Raw genomic sequence first — 22,311 nt, forward strand, 5'->3', positions numbered from 1 at the left:
AGTAGCCTAGTTTATGTATCTACTCTGAAATCATCCCACTAATTTTAACATGAAGATATAATTTCTGATTTAAACAAGTTCTTGATATCCATCTTTAAGGTGAGTGTGAGGAAAGGAATCAGAATCTTATTAGTCTTATCCTTTGTCCTAAAATGAATAGATGTGTAAAATATGTTGCATGTTTACAAAAATCGTCTATTCTATTACAATATGTAGATCTATAAGTTGTAATTATTTGAATCATTAGAACATCTAATTTTTGCTTGACAGTATGCAAATGTGCCATTAAATCTGTTTTTTAAGATTTTTCCAGTTTAATGTCTGAATCCAAATTCATAAAGAGTTGGAAAAATGAGATGTCTGAGCTATAGGATTCACAGGGATTTCATATGAAGCCTATTTAATCAGGATAACACTGTTATTAATATTCATAATGTCAGCTGGAACACAAATGACAGACTATGGGGCCTAAAAATTTTACTTGGTGAATTTATTAAAAGTAGCTTAAAAAATTAATGAAATTGAAGTAAAGTTGGTGAATATGAAAATCTTGTGTTAGCAGAAAAAAAATCTCTATTAGAACTTTCTTTAAGACCATTTTGCATTGATGTCTTTTGACAGATTTCATTGGTACTTAAAGAAGAAAGATGCATGAATGGTCATTTAAGAGGATTTAAACACATTGGCACATTAATTTTTACATGAATAATAAGTACTTTCCAAAAGCAATTAACTTACAGTGTACAAGATATGAATTGAAAAATAAGACTGTGACATCAAGGGCAAAGCAAATGTGCTGTACATTTTAAACTTAGTGGCAGGACTTTTTAATATTTCGTTTTATTTTTATAGCTTGCATAGGCTGTGACTTAGAATATAGTTATTTTACTGCATTTGAAAACATAGTAGAAAGGAATAATGTTCCCTCCCTGACTAAAAAAATTGGTACTGTTAAGCATTATCCCCTGCAAGTATCTATTGCATTTATTGGAGAATTAATTAACCACTTGTTATACCATTGTTTATATTTGAGAATATGTTCAATTTTGCAGAAAGTTAAAGAGATGATTCTGAATAGGCTTAGTGATACAAATACATATGTGTAACAGTCTTACTGATTATATCATAACTTAAATATATAATAAATACATTTCTAAAAGTCTAGTATAAGAAATTTAGTTGATACGCATCAGGTAGTATTCAAGTAAATTTGTTCTGAATGTTAGCCTAAAAAAATAAAAAGTTGGGAATGGCTTATGTAAAACTGGGGTGTTTTATTTTGTGTACTGCCTGCTATTCTTTATGTTTTAAAATGTGCTTGTAATGATATACCAGTGCTGTAGGTCTTTTTCTTGTTGTTGTTATTGGAGTTCATTAAAAACATTTAGTTTTAGACCATTTTGTATAGTCACAGTAATACTGAGTGTTTTGTTTTATATCCAACAGAGATTATTTTTCTTATCCATTTTAGTACTTATAAAAACATAGCTTAATTCTCTAGCAGTCTAGTTAGGGTTTACCAGTGAGAGAATATAGGTGTTGGTCTGACAGTCCAAGAGGGAACTAGAAGTTTCACTTGCAACCAGTGTCCTATCTGAATGATTTACTTTCATTAGATTATAGGAATTGCCTGGTATGTTTTGGGACTCATATTCAGAACTTGAATGGAAAAACCACTAATTACTAGGGCGTGAAGAAATTATCACAATAAGCCATAAATGAAAAATTTTTGCTTAAGGAATGAAATAAAACTTATATATAAATTTATATATATATATATATATTTTTTTTTTTTTTTTCCCCCTTTTTAGTGTCCTTTTAAAACTTAGATTTTGGGTAGGGGGAAATGTTTTGTTTTTGGCTCTGAAGAATTCACTTATATGCCCAGAAGAGGGCAGCATTTTACTATATCAGTCTCATAAAAGAATTAGCCCTACTTAGACTGTCAATGTTTCTTGTAATTACTCCCAGTATATTTGTTGCTTGCTTATGAATTAACTTGCATTTATGGAACTAAATCATTCCAATCATTTAATTACACCTGAGGAGCTGAACTATAATTGCTTGCTTCCAACTAGGATCTGATATGGCTTGAGCAGTATTAATTTGGTGTTTACTTTTCTGAGTGCTAAAAGCATTAAAATGATTGTGCAATGGGATTACATTTTACTAATTGCTGGCATTCATTAGCTGGGTAAATGATGAGGAAGAGTGACTGTATATCGCAAAGGGATAAAATTATGGTTTTAAATAGTGTATTACTAAGCACATTAAGGCCTGTAAGGCATGTTTTAAAATACTCCAGAGGTTATTAAAGACTGTATTTTCTACATGTCTTGCTATATGAATCTCTTATTAAAAGAGTGCAATTATTATTAACCTTTTTGGGCAATATGGAGGGAAATGGCTTCATTGACTGGAACATATTTCTTTGATATTAATAACTTCCTATATTTTCAGTTAATCCAAAAGTAAATGAGGAACTTAGAAAAAGATTGCCAACTCCAGATCAACATATTTAGAGAAAATTGGAATAGGAGAAGCTTGCTACAGCTCTATTTGAGGACTTTTTAAAGAACGCAGAGTTCTAGCTGTGAGGTGAATCTAATTTTATTATTCTCTTTAAAAGCATGCAAAAAAGTGAACTTGCATAGTTTTGATCATATTTATTATGAAAACAAAAGAGAGAAATACCAACAATTCCACAAGCTGAAAATAACCTTTTAAAAAATTAGAGTAACATTTTAAAATTACACACTATGAAATATTTATGTGAAAATATACATTCAAATAAATAAGTTTGAAATTTTTGCTATAAACTTATGACAAATAGAGTAAAATTTTTATTTTTCTTAAATTGTTGAAGTTGTGTTAATAGTTGGAAAAGACTTAAGTTAAATAAATTGAATAGTTCCCTAACCAAAGGAGCAAGAATGTCTAGACGCTTACCCTTGAACCGTATTTACTAAAATGTAAGTGTGAATGAAAGAACTTTTTTCCTGAGAAAAAAGATTTAATTTCACGTGTTGAAATATACAGTTAATTGTCCTATTGTAAGTGTTTTAGAAAACCAGTTATCCTGTAAATTCTCTGTTAAACAAAGGTAAGATTTAGGTGTGTTCTGATATATTGTTTTAAGTTTATTTATCTAGAGTTGGCTTTATTTTAGCCTCAAATCTTGGCGCAAAAACCAGAGACATTGCCAGAGCAAACAAGAACAGAAGTGCAAATGGAGGACTGGTCAAAAGGTAAGGACTTTTAAGGTATTAATACCAAACCCCAGGTGATGTGCTCCTTTAAGGCACTGAATGAAGTGTGTTTGTTCTAACCAGTGTATTAGACAGAAGCAGATAAGCACAAGCACACATGCATGCACGCACACACACAAGGAAGGAAGTATACACAAAAAGACCCACATTCTGCAAAAGAGACACAAGGAGAAAGAGAAAAAGGCACAGAGCAAGAGATACTGAAGAGAAAAAGGAAAGCAGACACACAGAGAGAGAAAGACACACACCCACAAAGTGATAGAGGAGATTGAGAGAACGACTAGTAGAGAAATGCATACAGAGAGGTAAGCTCAGAGAAAGAAACCCAAACAGAGAAAGGAGACACAGATATAAGGGGGAGATGGTAAACTCAATGAAAAAGACACAGATACATATATAGAGGCATACACAGAGAGACGCATGCATAGATACACACAAAAAGACACACATCCTAAGACTCATGGAGGACAAGTACCAGAGTAAGAGAAACACAATGAGGAGACAGACAGACTGTGACAGAGAGAGAAGGGTTGGGCGGAGACGGGAAAGAGACATACGGAGAGAGAGGCACCTGTGTGCACACAGACACTCTCAGACAGAGACAGAGATGAGACACAAAGTTAAAGAGACAGAAGATACACACACATGCAGACAGACAGACATGTATGGAGAGGAGACACATACACAGAAAAACAAAGACATACAGGCACAGAGACATACAGAGACATTTGTACACTAAAGACACTCAGAGACAACCACAGAAGAATAGTCAAAGAGCCACAAATAGTCAAATAGTCAGAGCCACAGACACTCGCAGAGGTGTGTAGAAGAAAGCGGAAGAAATACTTCGAAAAAGAGACAGAGACATGAAATGAGTCAGAGACAAGGAGAGAAACAGAAAGAGAAAAGCACAGATGTGCACAGGCAGAGGGAGAGAGCTGTCAGAGAGAAATACAGTTTGAAAGACAGACAAAGAGAGGTCCTGCCAAAGGGAGAAATAGTGGAAGAATGGATGGATGGATGGGTACAAACATAGGTAGATAAGTATAGGACACCCATCTGTATGTAGAGCAAGGTAGAATAAGCACCACACAGACGGGTTTTAAAAATGTTTGGTTTTTATTTGAGATCTTTTACACTAAATCTGGATACAGTTGCAAATCTGAAATGCTTGGATAACAAATCATTCTGAATATAGTATGACATATAGTTGAAAACTTGAAATTTTATGTTCGTCATTTTTATGTCCTCTGAATTTTTCCAAATAGACTTATTATCGAAACATTGCACATATCTCTCTTTCCCCTCTCCTTCAACAGGGCTTTCTTCACCATTTACCAACCACACTGTTACCTTTTTCAGAAGGTTAAAGGCCATCTGAGGGAACTCTTCTGTCATCCTTGAACTAAATCAGTTAATAGCTACACATTCTTTTGAGATACAGAAAGATGCTGCACTGAGTGTATCTTTTTTGATTTCTCCATTTGTTTTTGATTTCTATACTATTATCGATTTTCTTGTCATTTATGCGTACCATTAGCAACCTTTCTATTTGTGATTCTAGGCTACTGTTCTGAGTTTAGAATCCACGTAACCGATTGCGTTGTGTATAAAGGAATAGCAAGTAATACCTGAGTAATGTATATAGTTAAAGGTTTTAATGAAAAGTTCATAGCTTTAGTGGAAGGATTTTGTGGCACTTGATTTTAGTCTACTCTCTTTATATTCAGCTTGTGATAATGATGTATTGGTGTGAAGCAGGAAACTATTTGTTGTAGCTGTTTTTATTCATTTATGCAGATAAGCAGGCAAACACTCTTGAAAAACTCAAAGCAGTTCTTACTCAATGTATGTGCAAAATAAGAAAAGAGGAAGTAAATAACAATGCCCTTCTTGCTTTTGTTCCCTTTTCAGAGGTCACATTGCTATGAAAGCCATGTGGTTCACATTATAGACCAAAGGATCTTTAAGGAGCCAAAGGAATTATTTTTAATATCTCTAAAGAGTAGGGACCGTAGAGGAAATACTTCTCATAAATGTGAAACAACCATGAGAAATGTTAAGGAAGGGAACTGCTGAAGCTCTAGGACACTTGTGGAGAGGAAGGTTTTAGGGCTGAAGACAGATGCATAAATAGTTTGCAGCAGGCACAGACTGCAGGAGACGTGACTGAAACATCATTAAGAAAATTTGCATTTTTACAGACATTTTTTGGACAGTGGAAATAGGACTAAGACATTCCTTAAGGACCTATTAATGAAACATTATTAACAAATAAAGTTAAACAGGTAAATGGAGTATCTTTTGAGTTTTGTGATAACCAATACATTTAAACATATGGTTACTTTTTTGTTATCAAGGTTCATGGGATTTTTCATAAAGCACAGATTGCTTCAAAGCTAGGCTATTCTTATAGTTATTTTATTTAAAGTTATCTTAATTTTTAAGGAAATGGAGCTAATTAATAACTTTTATTATACTTTGCATCATCTTACAAGTTTCATTATAAGGAATGCTGAAGTGGTTATTCTTTTCCTAGCTTTATTTTAGAAACATTGCTGAAATATTTGACATCAAAGATTTGATGAGGTAAACAGTGTTAACTGGTGAAATGTTTTACATTTTTCTTGGTTTTTATCATTATTCTCAGTTTAGAAAATGTAAAGCTGAGATTGATAGGCAGGATAAGTGAAGACATCTATCGACTGTACAAGCTTCTTTGTACCCTGCCCTGAATGAATGAAATTTTAGGTTGTGGAAGCAATAGGTGACAACATTTGTGTGTTGTGTAGTGAACATTGATAACATCTTCTGGCTTACTTAAGAAGTAAATGGTGTTTTTGTCCTTTCAGGAAAGCCTTCTCTTTTTCAATATTCCTTTTTCCTCCCTACTTTTGAAGAAAAAAATGAAATGGCACAGTCAAAGGGCATATGTAAAGTTAACCCTCAGAAAGAACCAGTTACTATAAGATTGACTGTTTAGCCTGTCTTAAGCATTTACTTATTATTTACTTAACAATGTAAGAAAAAAGTCTTGGGGATCAGAAATCTCTTATGAATAATTATTGGGAATAGTATGTTAAATTACTGGATAGTTCTTAAATTTTGGTGATTTTTATTAAATTAGCAGAAACACGGTTGTTTTGTAGTGCACAACAGTCTGTTGGAAATAATTTTAAGTGTGATTTATGAATAAACATGTGTGCCATAAGAATATATACCTACAATAATGGTAAAAATGAGGTCTGGATACCAGTTAAATTTAGAATATTGTTAAACTTGTTTAAATTTAGAACCTTTAGGGGTCAGTGTTCCCTAAGAAAGGTTAAAGAAGGTTATTGTGCCTACCCAAATTAAACACTGTCTGCTGTGTTTTAAATATTTCTTACCAATTGAGGGTAAGAAATGGTAGGAATCATACAGCTTGAAGAATTTTTAGACAAAAACCTTTCAATTTTATGAGTTTCTTTAATATTTTTAGGTTTTGTATTTTAGGAGTTATATTTAATATTTGTTTTATACACAGAGTAGTTATTTTCACTTATGTATTATCTCAATTTAAATGAGAAGCACATTTTAAAAACTATTTTAAGCATAATTTTAAAAAGTGAGCATAATTCTAAATCATTGTCTCAATTGAAACTTGAGTTGAAAGCCTTCTAGAACTGCTTAAGTCAATAGATTTCTTACATGTTGCAGTTTATTGGAGGTTAGCAAATATTTTTAAAAATTTTATCTTGCTGCTCTAAGTAAAAAGCAACTGTCTTCTTTATATGTAAAGAGGACATGATTTTGTTACCATGATTTTTGTGGTTTTTCTGTCAAATAACAAGGACTAAAACCTAGCAAAAGGTAACCTATAAGTAGTTTGTTAGTTTCTTCTTGAGTCAGAATACTGTTTAATTTTGCTTGGCATTTGGAACCTATGTGCCACCTTCAACCTCTTTTATTATTGGTTCTTTTATCTTTCTCTCTTTTTCACAAATTATGTGTTCTTTTTATGTGTTTTTTACGTCTAAAACTATTGTATGATTTGTAAACATTTTATAAGAGTAGACATCTATAGAAAAACAACCCGGATGCTTTTAAATGTCTTTGATCATTATGATAAAAATATTAGAATTTCATGTCATCTTCATAAACTGTTTCAAAGTAGAGAGGAAGGAAACAGCAACTTATGTAAAATGGACATCCATTTCTACCAGCAAGATAGCTGGTAGGAAAAAATGAATCCCCTAGACATTATGATTAGACACTCCTTGAAATTCAAGGTGTTGGAACTGTCCACATAATTATTTATTCTGTGTTGAATTACAGGATTTGAATTGTACTTAATAATTGTCATTCTAGTTAGTAATGGTTTATTTTCCCTGAATGAGTAACACAATTTGTTTTTATTAATTTTGTTTAAATTTAAAGGAAAATTACACTGGAGAACCAATGCATTTAATAATTTTAATATCATGTTATAGTAGAAAGAATGTAAGTTTGGGAACTAGATTGACCTGTGTTTTAATTTTTCAATCTTCTACTGACTGCCTACGTGGACTTAGGTGCAAGTTTCATAATTATTTTCAAACCAGAGTTTTCTTGTTTATGGAACAGGGAGATACTTCCTTTTGGAGAGTTTGGAAGATGAGAGATTGTGTATGTAAAAGCACACATATATACCTACAATACCTGAAATAGGAAACAAGTTTTATATGAATTTCATATACCAGAACAATTATTTTCAATAATGTAGTGGTAGTAATAGTCTTTACAGATGCTTAAAAAATAGATTGTTGACATTTTTTATAGGGCCTAGATAAGTGGTGGTGGTTGCATCATTGTTCTTCCACCCAGCTGTGAAAGATAGTCTATAAAAAAGTTTCGGAAGTATTAAGAACACAAATAATAGTATTTGAAATGGTTATTATTAGTTTTATAGGAAGTTATTCTCTTTAGATATAATGTCCACAATATCAAAAACTTGATATTTTTCAAAGTAGTATAGTTTATATTTAGTATATTTATATTTTTTAGAATAGAATATAAAATCAATAATAATCATTTAGGGTAAAATCTAATTGTGTCTGTATTGAAATCGCAATTGCAGTAATAATCTTCACACTAGTGACATCATACAATTTGCCTTTTTCTTTTGGCAAGGGTGAATATAAGAACGCATTTCTAATTTTTGTTTTGCCATAGAAGGGTTAAAAAAAGAGCATGTCAAGGTCTGCCTAAATTTACTATTTATCTCGATAGGTTCTAACTTAATAGAGTTCTGGTGGTTTCTTACACATGACCATTGAGAATATTTGAAAGTGGTTTTAGGACTGCTGGCAGTGAGCCAACAAGGATTGATTCATTTCCAGAGGAAATGCTAAGATACCCTTAAAAGCATGATTGAGGTTATACTCTTTTAGAAAAAAAATAATTTCTTTTTTAAAAAAAATAAGTTTATAAAAATAAATGAGATTCTGAGTGTCCTTGTTTTTTAGGGTTGATATGAATGATTCTGTCACGATTCCTGGCCTCATTAGAAAAATGTAATGGAAAACCAAAAAATTTTTCTAAGGACAACTTAGTCTTCTAGCTGGTAATGAAGTTTATTATAAACCGTGTTTTGGGATTTATCATTTCTGCTCTTAGTAATTCACATTTATGAATATATGTCATATATATTTTTTACTTTTGTGGGCAGTTTTTTAAAAAGACTTTATTTTGTAGAATAGCTTTAAGTTCTCAGCAAAACTGAGCAAAAAGTACAGAGTTCCCATTGCACCCCTACTACCTAACCCCACACAAGAACAGCTGAGTGGTGCATTTGCTAGAGTTGATAAACCTGCCCATAAATTCCTAATGAGGGAAAATTTTGGGAGATAATAGGACTCTTTATTTCTTTTCTTTCTTTCTTTTTTTTAAAACTAAATTTAGAGTCTTTTAGAGTCTTTTTCAGCCTATACTCTTCACATGGAATTCTTACTACCCTTTCAGTCCTTCATTTTGTAAAAATGATAATCACTAAGAAGACTAAGCATGAAAAATGGTAATTTTTTTTTAATGGGACTTCTTCTCCATTTCTATGCTATTAGTATGATCCTCTCTTTTTACAACTTGGAACTATTTCTTTGATTTAAGGAAATGCAATTCTGCTTTTAAAGAGCTGTTTTAAATATATTTGTGACCATGAAAATACATTTTTTTTAATAGAAAAAAACTACTTGAATTTTTCAAAAGTTTTTGGCTTTAACTTTTCCATTCTTAAGAATCTGAGCTCTTTGATAAAAGTCCTCATTCATTTCTGGTTAGGGCCCTTTCATACCAGAGCACTTCCTGGAACACATATTTATGACACAAATCTCAATATAATATTATTGAATCTTAAATTTTTTATTTTTTTATTTTTTTTATTATTTTATGAATCTTAAATTTTTTAGAAATTGCAATTTCAGTGGATCATACTTAAGATGATTATTATGGTCTCCATAGTGGCTGCATTTGTCACCTTAGCATGATTGTCCTGAGTGTGCATTGGCATTTTGTTGATTTTGTTGATCTGAATCAATATACAGTGGTGTATAGACTGAATTTATGACCATTTACACAGTTGGTTCAGGTTGACTGACTGACTGTAGAGTAGGACTGATGTGACTACATTTATTCTGTTTTTGGTTGTAAATATATCTGGAAGTTGAATATAAAATTTGGGGTTTAGTATGTGTATATATTTGTGTTTTAATCAAAACTACCTGTCATGTAAGACATCATTATCTTCTGGGAGGAAGTTTCAGATACAAATTTTCTTCATGTTTTGCCTTTTGTGACTTTGTTTTTTCTTGGGGAATAAAAAACAAATTTAGAAGATCAAGCTATAAAATTTTGAAATTGGTTGCATAGATTATTTCATAGTCTGAATGATTGAATTAAAAATTCTAATCTGTAGCTTTGTGGTAAAGTTGATAAATTTTGCCAAATGGTATAATTGTGCTGATAAGATGTAAGGTAAAAGTAATTATTTCAGAAAATTATATTTTGACTTCATTTTTAATTTATTTTGTCTTCACATATTGAAACTTTTCTGTGCTTTAAAATCAGGATGCTAGTGAATGAAAAGCTAAAAGTAATCTGTTCACATTGGTAAAAATTATACTTGTATAGATACTGAATATGTTAGTTTTTGCAAATTAAATGTTTGAAGTTAAAAATCAAATACTCTTTTTTAATAGTTTCACTGGCTATACTTAAAATAATGTGATGTACTCTAAAACATGGTAACATTCTTTGATTTTGAGTTTAGAAATATATTCAAAATTAAGCAAAAAATACTCTTATTTCCTTCCTTAATATCCTATTTAAGTTTTATCCTCTCTGTTTCAGATTAATTTTCAGATTAATGTTGATCCCTAACAGATTAAGATAGGTAAGGTTTATTTAGCCTTAGTTTCCTTGAATCCACAACACGTATTGGAGGAAATCTGATAGGAAGAACTGGAGAAATCCATAATTCTGAAAGAATCAGGATTGTGAATAAATTCTAGCATTTTGAGTATGGAATGCAGACTATTTTGTATCCTTTCCATGGATTAAATTAAGTGTAAAGATTTTACAAATTTCAAGGAATTGTTATTTTAAGTAGATTAAATGATTTTTGAATCTTTATCAGGAAACCAAATGTTGCAGAATTTGGAGTCACTGAAGGCTTTTATTCAATTGCTTTTAAGAGTTTAAAGTTAAAAAGAGTACTATTTCGGTTCAGCAAATCTGATTTTTTTCCTTTCAGAAACCTTCATTGTCTATATTTTATAATCAGTCGATATATTTCAGCATCAGGACAGTGCTGCATTAGTCCAGGTAAGAAGAGCGAAGACAAAACAAAAATTTTCATTAAAAAAGAAGTCCTAGATCTCCTGAGAATGCAGTGAAGACTAGCGTCGGAGACTTCCTCTGCATTTTTAATAGACCGTTGGTCTCTAATAGGTTCTATATTGGTCCTTCTTTACCTTTTTCTTTTTTAAAAGTCTCTGCCTCTCACCACAGTCATTTGAAATGAATAGATTATATACATAGATAATTTTTACTTTTCTCAGGCTTTTTTTGTCTCAGGTATTTAATGCTTTTTTTAAAAGTTAAAAAATACTAACAAGATGGTGATGATGATGTACATTAGTATAGTAGTCACAGTTGATTAATAAAATGAGAGTCCCTACCTTTTCCTTTTGTTCCCTCCCCCACCAAATAAATGGTGAATTTGAATAAAACATACATCATTTGCATAGAAAGTTATGTAATGATGCCATATAGAGTGTAATGATTTCCTAAAACCTTGTATTTAAAGTAACCTGAATTACAATGAGAGATAAACAGAATATTTACCCATCCCTTATGAGCTGCTGCTGATATGTAAATTTATTCTTCTACTTTGCACAAATATACTTTTGAGCTACTGCTTAAACACTTTGAGGTCCTTAGTCAAACAGTTTTAATGATGCCTCCAATATTATGAAAGTGTGACATTTGATGAATGTCTCATATAGTTTTGATATCTAGGCACATGTCAACAAAAAAAATGAACATTAGTTTGTCATGCAACACCTAGATAATTTATAATTTTACTGTTTATATCCATCTTGACATTTTTTATCTGCCAAAGGCAGGTTTCATTTGGAATCTTAATCTGAGATTTATTTGGTGGATCTGGAAATCATAGCTAGGGTTCCCACAGGAAATGGTCCATCTACCAACAGATTAAATGGCAGTCCTGCAGTTGTTAGGGGAGCTCTGCATTTAACACACATGCATACTCATTCAGTCAGCACTGGGGAGAAAAATTAAAGTAGTAACCCAGGTTTAGGAACAATGTAGCTAAAAAGTCCCATATTTGCTGAATGACAAAGGGTTATATAGCAGCATTTCATTTTATTATTCGTGCTTGAATTTCTTGTTTGCTCTGTTGAGTCTGCTGACGAATACTAATAAATGCCTGCAACAATCCAGACGAGAGATGCCTGGCAACAAAGCTATGCGGTGGACCTCCCTGATCTTCTCCAGTTCACAACCTGACCTTTTGAAAAATTGGCTGGGCTAAGCTGCAGAATTTGGGTGTAATGGTTATTGTTAACTCCAGCTTTAGGATTTATTAATTTGTGTGATCAAGACTTACCTATACTTCAAAGTTTCAAAAGACCAAATACAATCATCCATCCATTAGAACTAACATTGTGTTTCAGTGATTTCCACTTAGTATCTGACTGGTGATTCTCCTGTTTTATTTTCCAAATCTAAAGATGATCTTAAATAAAATGAAAGGCACATGTAACGAAATCATTTTTTCTCCTTTTTACAATTGCTATTAAAAAGGTTACCTTCCATAAATGCTTTATGGGATTGTTGAATTCATAGACAATTAGTATGTGTTCATACTTAGCAAACAAAAAATATATAATTAAAAAACCCATTTTACTTGCAATGGTAGAAATGTAAGACTTACCTAGTTGATTCATATATTTAATTATTTTATATAAATTATTCTTAGGAAAAATTGAAAAGGTTGAAAAGATTAGAAATATAGTAAGTAGCCAAATAGTTTATGTCACGGGGGAATAAAGAGAATATAGAGTACTATTCTGCTAGTTAATCTAATTTTATGATAGTTTTCACAATCATTTTAGCTTAAATAATATTTGCAATGGTTTAAGTCAGATGATATAATTTTTACAAAGCTTTAATTTATGTGATAGTTTCATAAGTTAGGTAGTATAAGCTTTAGGTAATTGTACTGTGTTCATGGTCTTCATATGGTGAAAATGTTAAAATTTAAAAGCTGAAATACTATAATAGAACAGTTTTTGCAGAAATGTGTTGAATGAATATTGATGTGTTCATGACTGTTTCAGGCTTGAAACAAAAACTTTAAAAAATTTGTTTAGGACCACCACTTCAAAAGCTTTTTTAAATAATAAAGCAAAATTCCGGTAAGGTGATTTATATGTCTAGTCATTGGATAACTTGAAATGTGGTATACTAAGCCATTGAATTATCTTAATCAAAGAAGAAATAACCTCACTAGTTCTTTTTGACATGTTTATTTAGAGATACAACCATGTAATGGAATGAAAGGACATAGTTTATTTTGAATTCATGTACAAGTGAATAAATTATGTGACATTCCTAGGTTTCATGATTTTTCAGGTTAATAAACTTCTATGAAGCCTTATTTTAAAATCTTAGAGCTATGTCCAGCCTCTCCCCCATCATATGTTTTTGACCTCCCCTCAGTATATATGATACACCTTATTAGAATTACACAAAACTGTGTATCTGTGCTTTTCAACATAATAGCCAATGGCTCCATGTGCTTTGAATGCTTGAAATATGAGCAATTAGAATACAAAACAATGAAAATTAAAGTTATAGTATCTTCTTCTTCTTCTTCATAAGGCTGGTTAAGCCAAAAAATAAATTAAAAACACCTCAAGAGAGTATACAATATGCAGGTAACAAGTTTGCAGTTTTTAAGCCAAAGATCCAGAAGTTACCTAATTTCTTGTGACTCCTAAATTAGAATCTCTGAAGAATAAGTACCTGTGATCTATTACCTATGGTCCTGATCATATCTAATTTCATGTGCCAGTATAGTAGTGTTCAAATTATGTTACAGAAACATGCTATTTAAATTCCTTATTTTCCTGCTGTGGGAGTGAATTTACAGAAATATCCTCTTAATTTTCTTGCTATGAGATGGACTTTTCTTTCAGGATCTTTTCCTAATGTCAGGATTTCTGAGTTTTGAAGTTCTGTTATTTTTGTAATTTTTCGGCTTTATAATCTCATACAAACTTTATTAAACCATTATGTATTAACTACAAGTTGTAATTAAGCTTGTTAAGTATCTTCTCTTGTTTGTATGTATCTCATTGAACAAAGTAGCATTTTATTTATTTTCCACGTTGATGTCTTTTGATTTTAATAGAAATTTTTTTCTCAATTGTATTTTTATGTATTCTTACTACAGTTTAATAAGAAAATATTTTGCTTTTAGCCAAGTAGATACTTGCAAATAATAATAGCTAAAATTTATTGAGTGTGTTTTCTATGCTGATACTTTTCTAAGAGATTATATAATTTAAATAATTTAATTCTCATAATAACCTTTTGAGTAGGTGCTTTTTTTGTGTGCTTTTTACTGATAGGGAAATTGATGAGAAGTTTATTAATTTGGTAAAGGTCATACAGCTATGTTGTAGAGCTGGAATTCAAACTCTGTGGTCTGTCTTCAGAGTCCATGCACTCTGGTTTTGCTTGGAAACTCTAAATACACCAATATTCTACTTGGAAGGTCTGAACTTTGCTCTTGTACTCACTCATGTTAAGTGGAGTTACTATAATATGGCAGAAGTTTCTGATGTCTTTTATGTCTGGGGAGAGAAAAGCTCATATATGCATCTATATGGAAAACTAATCACCCCACACATAATAGGAAGCAAATAGTCCAAAGTATTTAGTAAAGGGAGTAAAGAGTATTTGTATACATATAGAGATAGATGATCTACATGTAACTTATCCAAGGAATTGATAGAAGTTATTAGGGGCTATGTTGAAACTAATGTTTGTTTAGAAAAATTCTTAACCATTGGAAAAAAAGACATATTCTGTTTAAAATGTAGGACTATAGTAAATCCATCATGAAATCACATTTATACTTATTCAACAGTAAAAAAAAAAAATCTTATCATTTTGATGTTTTTACATAATGTAGTGACAGTATACAAAAGAAAGAAGCGATAAACATGAGATTTTCATTCTTTTTATATTTATAAAATCTAATGCTACAATCAAAGTAACAACCTTTTCAAAAAAAGAAAGATGGAGTATAAAGAAGTGATGACCAATTATGTTAGCAAGTGTCAGACAACATAATTACAAATTGCTTCTTTTATGGTTCATTTTAGATAGTCAGTGCCCTTGAGGAGCACCTGCATGTGAAGGAGCAAGAAATACATTTATTTGAATGCACTTGCCTGTTACACTTCCATCCTTCTTTCTCTTTTCTGCCACTGAGCTCTCAGGTACCTGTGATGTTGCTATTCTGAGTAACCCCTGTAAGATCCCTAGAGACAATTCTAGCTCAACCACTCTGAAGAAACAGCTCTGTAAACAGTATTGACCCCCCAGGGGACCATCAAATCCATTTACACAGATACCAGTTGTCACAAACTATTTACAAAGCCAGACAGGACGGAATTTCCCAGCCTCTAAGAATCCCTATTTGATTCTAACTGCCTCCTCACTTCTGTATAGTAGTTGTGAAGTAACAGTTATTTTTGGCCCTGAGTTATGATGTCTTGGATGGCATCAATGTAGCTGAGTATATTATACATTAATGTATAATTGTCTGGAGAACTGATGTCAAAGGGGATCCCAAAGCGTTCTTTTCTAGGTTAGGAAATAGTATGATGCTGTTAATTTTCTAGACTAAGGAGTTGAGAATGTGATAGCAATACGAACACTGAAATAGTTGACAATACCGATACCTCCAGCGGTAAGGGGAGAATTTGTTAGATCATGAAAATGATCCACAGAAACAATATGAAAGTCAGTAGGAAGATACAGGGTCTTCACACCATATCATACAGCCGGCCAACACACATGCATTAAGAGTTTTAAAAAGTTGTTACTAAATTCACCCAGTTTGCCCAGATGAATAAACTGGCTCTAACAATAGCAGTAGGTGGCATTTGAAGCAGACTGAGTAATAATCTTCTATAGCATTATTTTCAATGGTGACAGGATAGGTTTACATGGCAGTGATTACATTAGGTAGCATGTAAAAATATTGTATTGTAAAAATTGGAGAATATATTTGTTTTAAGTAGTTAAAATTCATATGTCCAATTAATACAGCATGCCCACAGAAGAGCAAATAAATAAAGGGATTTATTAGTCATCACAAAAAATTTCATGTTATTTGAGGAAAGTTAGATTTCATAGACATGAATTATGAAGAAAAGATTGGTAACATTCTTAAGTTCATATGAAGAAATGAATTTAAATAGTTTTAATTCTGTTAGTCCTAATGATGAAACAATTGACAATGACGTTGATTCAACACTGAAGCAAATTATTAAAGAAAGTTATAGAGTTTCCATTTCAGACCATGAGAGAGAGGCATCAACAGAATAGAGTGTTTTCTGCCTAGAGGTAAATTTGAATCGGAAGTGAGTTCTTTTAAACATTTATCTCATCTTTCAACTTGAATAGTGTATGAAACAGACCCATAACTTCACTGTTGCTACACTTTATTGATATATTGCTAATTCAATATTTTTTGCAAGTGATGGGGGTAAGACAACATCTCAACTAAAGTTTTTGGTAGCATCAACCTGTTATCACTTGGTAAAAATTTTTCTGTTGGGCCTGCAAAGTTTAGGAAAAGTAACTGAAGACTGAATTAGAGTGACTAAATGCAGTTTTCTCTTGGTTGGTGAAGGTATTAACTCAGAAATTGAATTTAAGTTGACCTTTGAATAAGGTAAAGAAAATTTGGTAAACTGAAGTATGGTACAGCACCATCTTGATATTTGACCTGAAAAGTCAAAGTGAATCATGCCTGCAACTTACTTTGAAATGTTTCAGAAAAAAATATATATGTGTAGGTAGACTGACATAGAATAAATAATAAAGCAAGTGTGGTAAAATGTTAACATTTGAGGAATCTGCATGAAGGTTATATAGGAACCCTTTGTACTATATTTGCAACATTTTAATAAGACTGGAATTATTTCAAAGTAAAAAGGTAGAAAGAGATGACTGTTGTCTACCATCAGTCAGCTTTCTCATCAGGTTCTGTCTTCTTTAGCATGTTTATGCAGCCAGTGAAGTCTTTTGCATTTGTCTTTCATCTCTGGTCTCCATTGCTTGCCTTTTTTCTGAATGACTTCAGTGTCTTGAAAGGTAGCATTCCCTGTACCTTGATACCTTCATTTATTCCTCTCCAAGTACTTCATCATCAGTCTATTTAATCAACACATTCCCAGATCTACCACATCTTGTCTTTACAATGTTACACATTTTACAAGTTTTCACTCCTCGACTATAGCATCTAGTCCTTTCAAAACACCAAATGTCTTTGTTTTTCCTAAAGCTATTTCTTCTCTTTTGTACTCGTTCTTCCTGTTCTCTTATTCTTACAGTCTGTCCGCTTTTTCTTTACTGAACTCAAACCCTTTGATAGTCCATTACTTTGCATATTTCTGTTTGTCATGGTTTGGAATAAATGCCTTTGTGAAATCATCCCACAGTCTTCCAGCTGAGCATCAGGATGTCTAGTATGTTTTGTTTGTGGTCTTTGTAGCCCTAGCATGCTCCTTAGTACATTGTCTTCAAATTATTAGATCAGTTTGTCTTCTTCACTGGACTGTAGAGTCTTTGAGGGGAGAATCTGTTTCTTACCCGTCTTTGTTTTCCCAGTACTTACCACAGGACATATCACACTGTGGCATTTCCATGGATGATTATTAAGTGAAAGTGAAGTCACCCAGTCATGTCCGACTCTTTGCGACCCCATGGACTGTAGTCTACCAGGCTCCTCCATCCATGGGATTTTCCAGGCAAGAATACTGGAGTGGGTTGCCATTTCCTTCTCCAGGAGATTTCCCAACCCAGGGATTGAACCCAGGTCTCCCACATTGTAGGCAGATGCTTTACCATCTGAGCCACCAGGGAAGTCATTAATTAATAAATAATGGGGTCAAACTTTCTATACAAATGATCAAATTCTGATATAAGGTAATGCAGTATGGCAGAGTACAGGACTGTTGAGACCATTCAGAGGATTTAAGGAAGACTTGCTAAAATAGTTTGTCCGAAAAAAAAAAAAAAAGGTAAAAAGCAGACAGGAAGGAAAATTTTATAAGTCACCTTGTTTACTTTAAAGTAAAATTAAATTCTCATTAGAAGAATATGGATAGTTTCAGATCAGTCTCCAAATATCTGATGAACAGTTGCAGTTAGGAATCTAAAACCTTTTACTACAGAACAAGATTAGAAACATCCAGAAATAGAGCCAAATCACATAGTATGAATTCTTCAGAAGTATTAAACATTTAGAATTAAAACCCAGAAGTGCATTAGAAGTTTATGAGTTTATTTTGATAATACTTCAAGAGTTAATGATTACTCGGATCCAGGAGGGATCAGTCAAGAACCCTCTTATTGGCAAGGTTCCATGTCTGCTCTGTTTGAAGAAGATATCACATTCACAGGTGAAAAGACCTAATTTACCAAGAGTTCAGGGATCACAAAATTTGACGTTAGGTAAGCTGAAGTGGAAAAGAAATGCAAAAAAGCAAAATGGCTGTCTGAGGAGGCCTTACAAGTAGCTGTGAAAAGAAGAGAAGCGAAAAGCAAAGGAGAAAAGGAAAGATACAAGCATCTCAATGCAGAGTTCCAAAGAATATCAAGGAGAGATAAGAAAGCCTTCCTCAGTGATCAGTGCCAAGAAATAGACGAAAACAACAGAATGGGAAAGACTAGAGATCTCTTCAAGAAAATTAGAGATACCAAGGGAACATTTCATGCAAAGATGGGCTCGATAAAGGACAGAAATGGTATGGACCTAACAGAAGCAGTAGATATTAAGAAGAGGTGGCAGGAATACACAGAAGAACTGTACAAAAAAGATCTTCATGACCAAGAGAAGCACGATGGTGTGATCACTGACCTAGAGCCAGACATCCTGGAATGTGAAATCAAGTGGGCCTTAGAAAGCATCACTACGAACAAAGCTAGTGGAGGTGATGGAATTCCAGTTGAGCTATTTCACATCCTGAAAGATGATGCTCTGAAAGTGCTGTACTCAATATGCCAGCAAATTTGGAAAAGTCAGCAGTGGCCACAGGACTGGAAAAGGTCAGTTTTCATTCCAATCCCAAAGAAAGGCAATGCCAAAGAACGCTCAAACTACCGCACAATTGCACTCATCTCACATGCTAGTAAAGTAATGCTCAAAATTCTCCAAGCCAGGCTTCAGCAATATGTGAACCGTGAACTTCCTGATGTTCAAGCTGGTTTTAGAAAAGGCAGAGGAACCAGAGATCAAATTGCCAACATCCACTGGATCATGGAAAAAGCAAGAGGGTTCCAGAAAAACATTGATTTTTGCTTTATTGACTATGCCAAAGCCTTTGACTGTGTGGATCACAATAAACTGTGGAAAATTCTGAAAGAGATGGGAATCCCAGACCACCTGACCTGCCTCTTGAGAAACCTACATGCAGGTCAGGAAGCAACAGTTAGAACTGGACACGGAACAACAGACTGGTTCCAAATAGGAAAAGGAGTATGTCAAGGCTGTATATTGTCACCCTGCTTATTTAACTTCTATGCAGAGTACATCATGAGAAAGGCTGGGCTGGAAGAAGCACAAGCTGGAATTAAGATTGCCGGGAGAAATATCAATCACCTCAGATATGCAGATGACACCACCCTTATGGCAGAAAGTGAAGAGGAACTAAAAAGCCTCTTGATGAAAGTGAAAGTGGAGAGTGAAAAAGTTGGCTTAAAGTTCAACATTCAGAAAACGAAGATCATGGCATCTGGTCCCATCACTTCATAGGAAATAGATGGGGAAACAGTGGAAATAGTGTCAGACTTTATTTTTTTGGGCTCCAAAATCACTGCAGATGGTGACTGCAACCAAGAAATTAAAAGACGCTTACTGCTTGGAAGGAAAGTTATGACCAACCTAGATAGCATATTGAAAGGCAGAGACATTACTTTGCCAACAAAGGTCGTCTAGTCAAGGCTATGGTTTTTCCAATGGTCATGTATGAATGTGAGAGTTGGACTGTGAAGAAAGCTGAGTGCCGAAGAATTGATGTTTTTGAACTGTGGTGTTGGAGAAGACTCTTGAGAGTCCCTTGGACTGCAAGGAGATGCAACCAGTCCATTCTGAAGGAGATCAGCCCTGGGATTTCTTTGGAAGGAATGGTGCTAAAGTTGAAACTCCAGTACTTTGGCCACCTCATGCGAAGAGTTGACTCATTGGACAGGACTCTGATGCTGGGAGGAATTGGGGGCAGGAGGAAAAGGGGACACCAGAGGATGAGATGGCTGGATGGCATCACTGACTCGATGGACTTGAGTCTGAGTGAACTCCGGGAGTTGGTGATGGACAGGAAGGCCTGGCGTGCTGCGAATCACGGGGTCGCAAAGAGTTGGACATGACTGAGCGATTGAACTGAACTGAACTGAAGCTGAAGTGGGGGCTTCCCAGGTGGCACAGTGGTAAAGAATCCACCTGCCAGTGCAGAAGACATGGGTTCAATCCCTGGAGTAGGAAATGGCAACCTGCTCCAGTATTCTTGCCTGGAAAGTTCTATGGACAGAGGATGCTGATGGGCTACAGTCAATGGGGTTGCAAAGAGTGAGTGCTTGTGAGTGCCTGTGTACTCAGTGCATGACTGAGCACACGAGAGAGAAGCTGAAGTAAGAAAGAGAGCTATAAATGTGGTAATGAAAAGTAATATAGATATCAGGGATGAGGTAAAGTCAGCACTCAGAGTTAGAAATAAAAACTAAATGAAGAGAGATGTTACATTACATCCAGAAATACAGAGGTGAAAACCTGGGACAAGTTGCAGATAATGATATGTTTGTTCTCAAAAACAGGTCAGAGAGTTAAGACTTAAGATTCTGAAGCAATTGATAAGGTGTTGCCATGGGGCACGCAGAAACCTTGTGTGCTGCAGTCCGTGGGGTCGCAAAGAGTTGGACGCACCTGAGCGACTGAACAGCAACAGTAACAGTGGGGAACTGGGGGCTTTTCCTTACTGGCTATGCTCCTTGGCTTATCCTTTTACCTGTTGAAGAATCTTTGTACTTCATAAACTGAAGAATAGCATAGGGCCTAATATGAATTGTTGTCTTCTGATATGCCTCTGGAGACAATTTTTGTTGTTTTGATATTGTTTTCTATAGCTGTAATTTTCTTTAAATTATTTTAAAAGTCATAGGTGTTCAGGATGGGGAACACATGTATACCTGTGGTGGATTCATTTTGATATTTGGCAAAACTAATACAATTATGTAAAGTTTAAAAATAAAATAAAAAAGTCATAGGTGCTAAAAAGCCTGGTCTGTTAATGATATTATCTAGTGATATTCCGTAGTGTCCATTTATAAAATTTTATAATACCTCTTTCATATTTGGGGGTACTAATACCAGCCTATTCTAGAAATGTAGCATGATGAACATCTACAGCAGACCAGGTGTTTTGAAATTTCAAGAACCAACAAATAACCTTCAGATACATATAATTGTTAAAGTTTAAAACAGAATATAATGAAATATCATAGATATGTAATTATGATAGCATATTTTCCCAGTTTATGCCCTCAGTGAATTTAAGAGTAATTGACCAAAAATGAATATTTTCTGGTTTAGCATTCAGCCACCAATAGACAATGTCCAGGACTTGGAGTGTATGACTGGCTATACCTAATTTCAGCATATATATATATAAGCAAAGAATTTCTTCTGGAAGAATGAGTGCTTTGTGAGGGGTACCTTATTTATGTTTCTCTATTTTATTTTTATTGTAAAACTACTCTTCTGCCTCAAAAGGATTTTAAGTGTGACAAATTAAAGAAGGCATCATAAACAAGCAGGTGCGATTCACCTGCTTTTTAAAATTGACGAATTGTTTCTATTGGAAATAATAAAGTACTGGTTTCAATCAGTATTTGTGGTCATTGATCTGATTTATTGGTTAAGAGAGTTTGTTTTGTTCACTTGTCTATGTGTCATTTTCTCCCCGGAATTTCACTATAAATCAGATATACACTGTTCCTTTGAATAGCTATTTAATAGTTACAGCTTGAGGTAACTCATTTTTATGAGATAGCCAAGCTTTTCAAAATATTCTCTAATTTATTATACATATCTGATGAAAGGTAAGTTAAAAATAATTCTCCTTGTATTATTTCCCTTTTAATATGATGATGCTTATTATCAAAATAATAGCTAACATTTATTGATGGGCCAAACAGTAGGCCA

General features: G+C 33.4%; 1 protein-coding gene across 5 annotated transcripts in view; it reads left to right on the forward strand.

Moving 5' to 3' along the window:
• Positions 1-22,311, forward strand: part of MIPOL1 (mirror-image polydactyly 1) — a 307,526-nt gene that overhangs the window by 59,686 nt on the left and 225,529 nt on the right. For 3 of the 5 annotated variants that reach the window (XM_070775479.1, XM_070775475.1, XM_070775477.1), the window contains exons 2-3: positions 2,461-2,598; positions 3,170-3,248. The exons of 1 other annotated variant lie outside the window; for it this stretch is intronic. In XM_070775479.1, coding sequence (XP_070631580.1) covers positions 3,230-3,248 — 19 coding nt within the window. In that variant the 5' untranslated portion in view covers positions 2,461-2,598; positions 3,170-3,229. The remainder of the gene's footprint in view (positions 1-2,460; positions 2,599-3,169; positions 3,249-22,311) is intronic. One more of the 5 variants, XM_070775476.1, reaches the window with a different exon arrangement.

This window comes from Bos indicus, chromosome 21 (assembly GCF_029378745.1).
Source record: "Bos indicus isolate NIAB-ARS_2022 breed Sahiwal x Tharparkar chromosome 21, NIAB-ARS_B.indTharparkar_mat_pri_1.0, whole genome shotgun sequence".
Lineage (NCBI taxonomy): Eukaryota > Metazoa > Chordata > Mammalia > Artiodactyla > Bovidae > Bos > Bos indicus.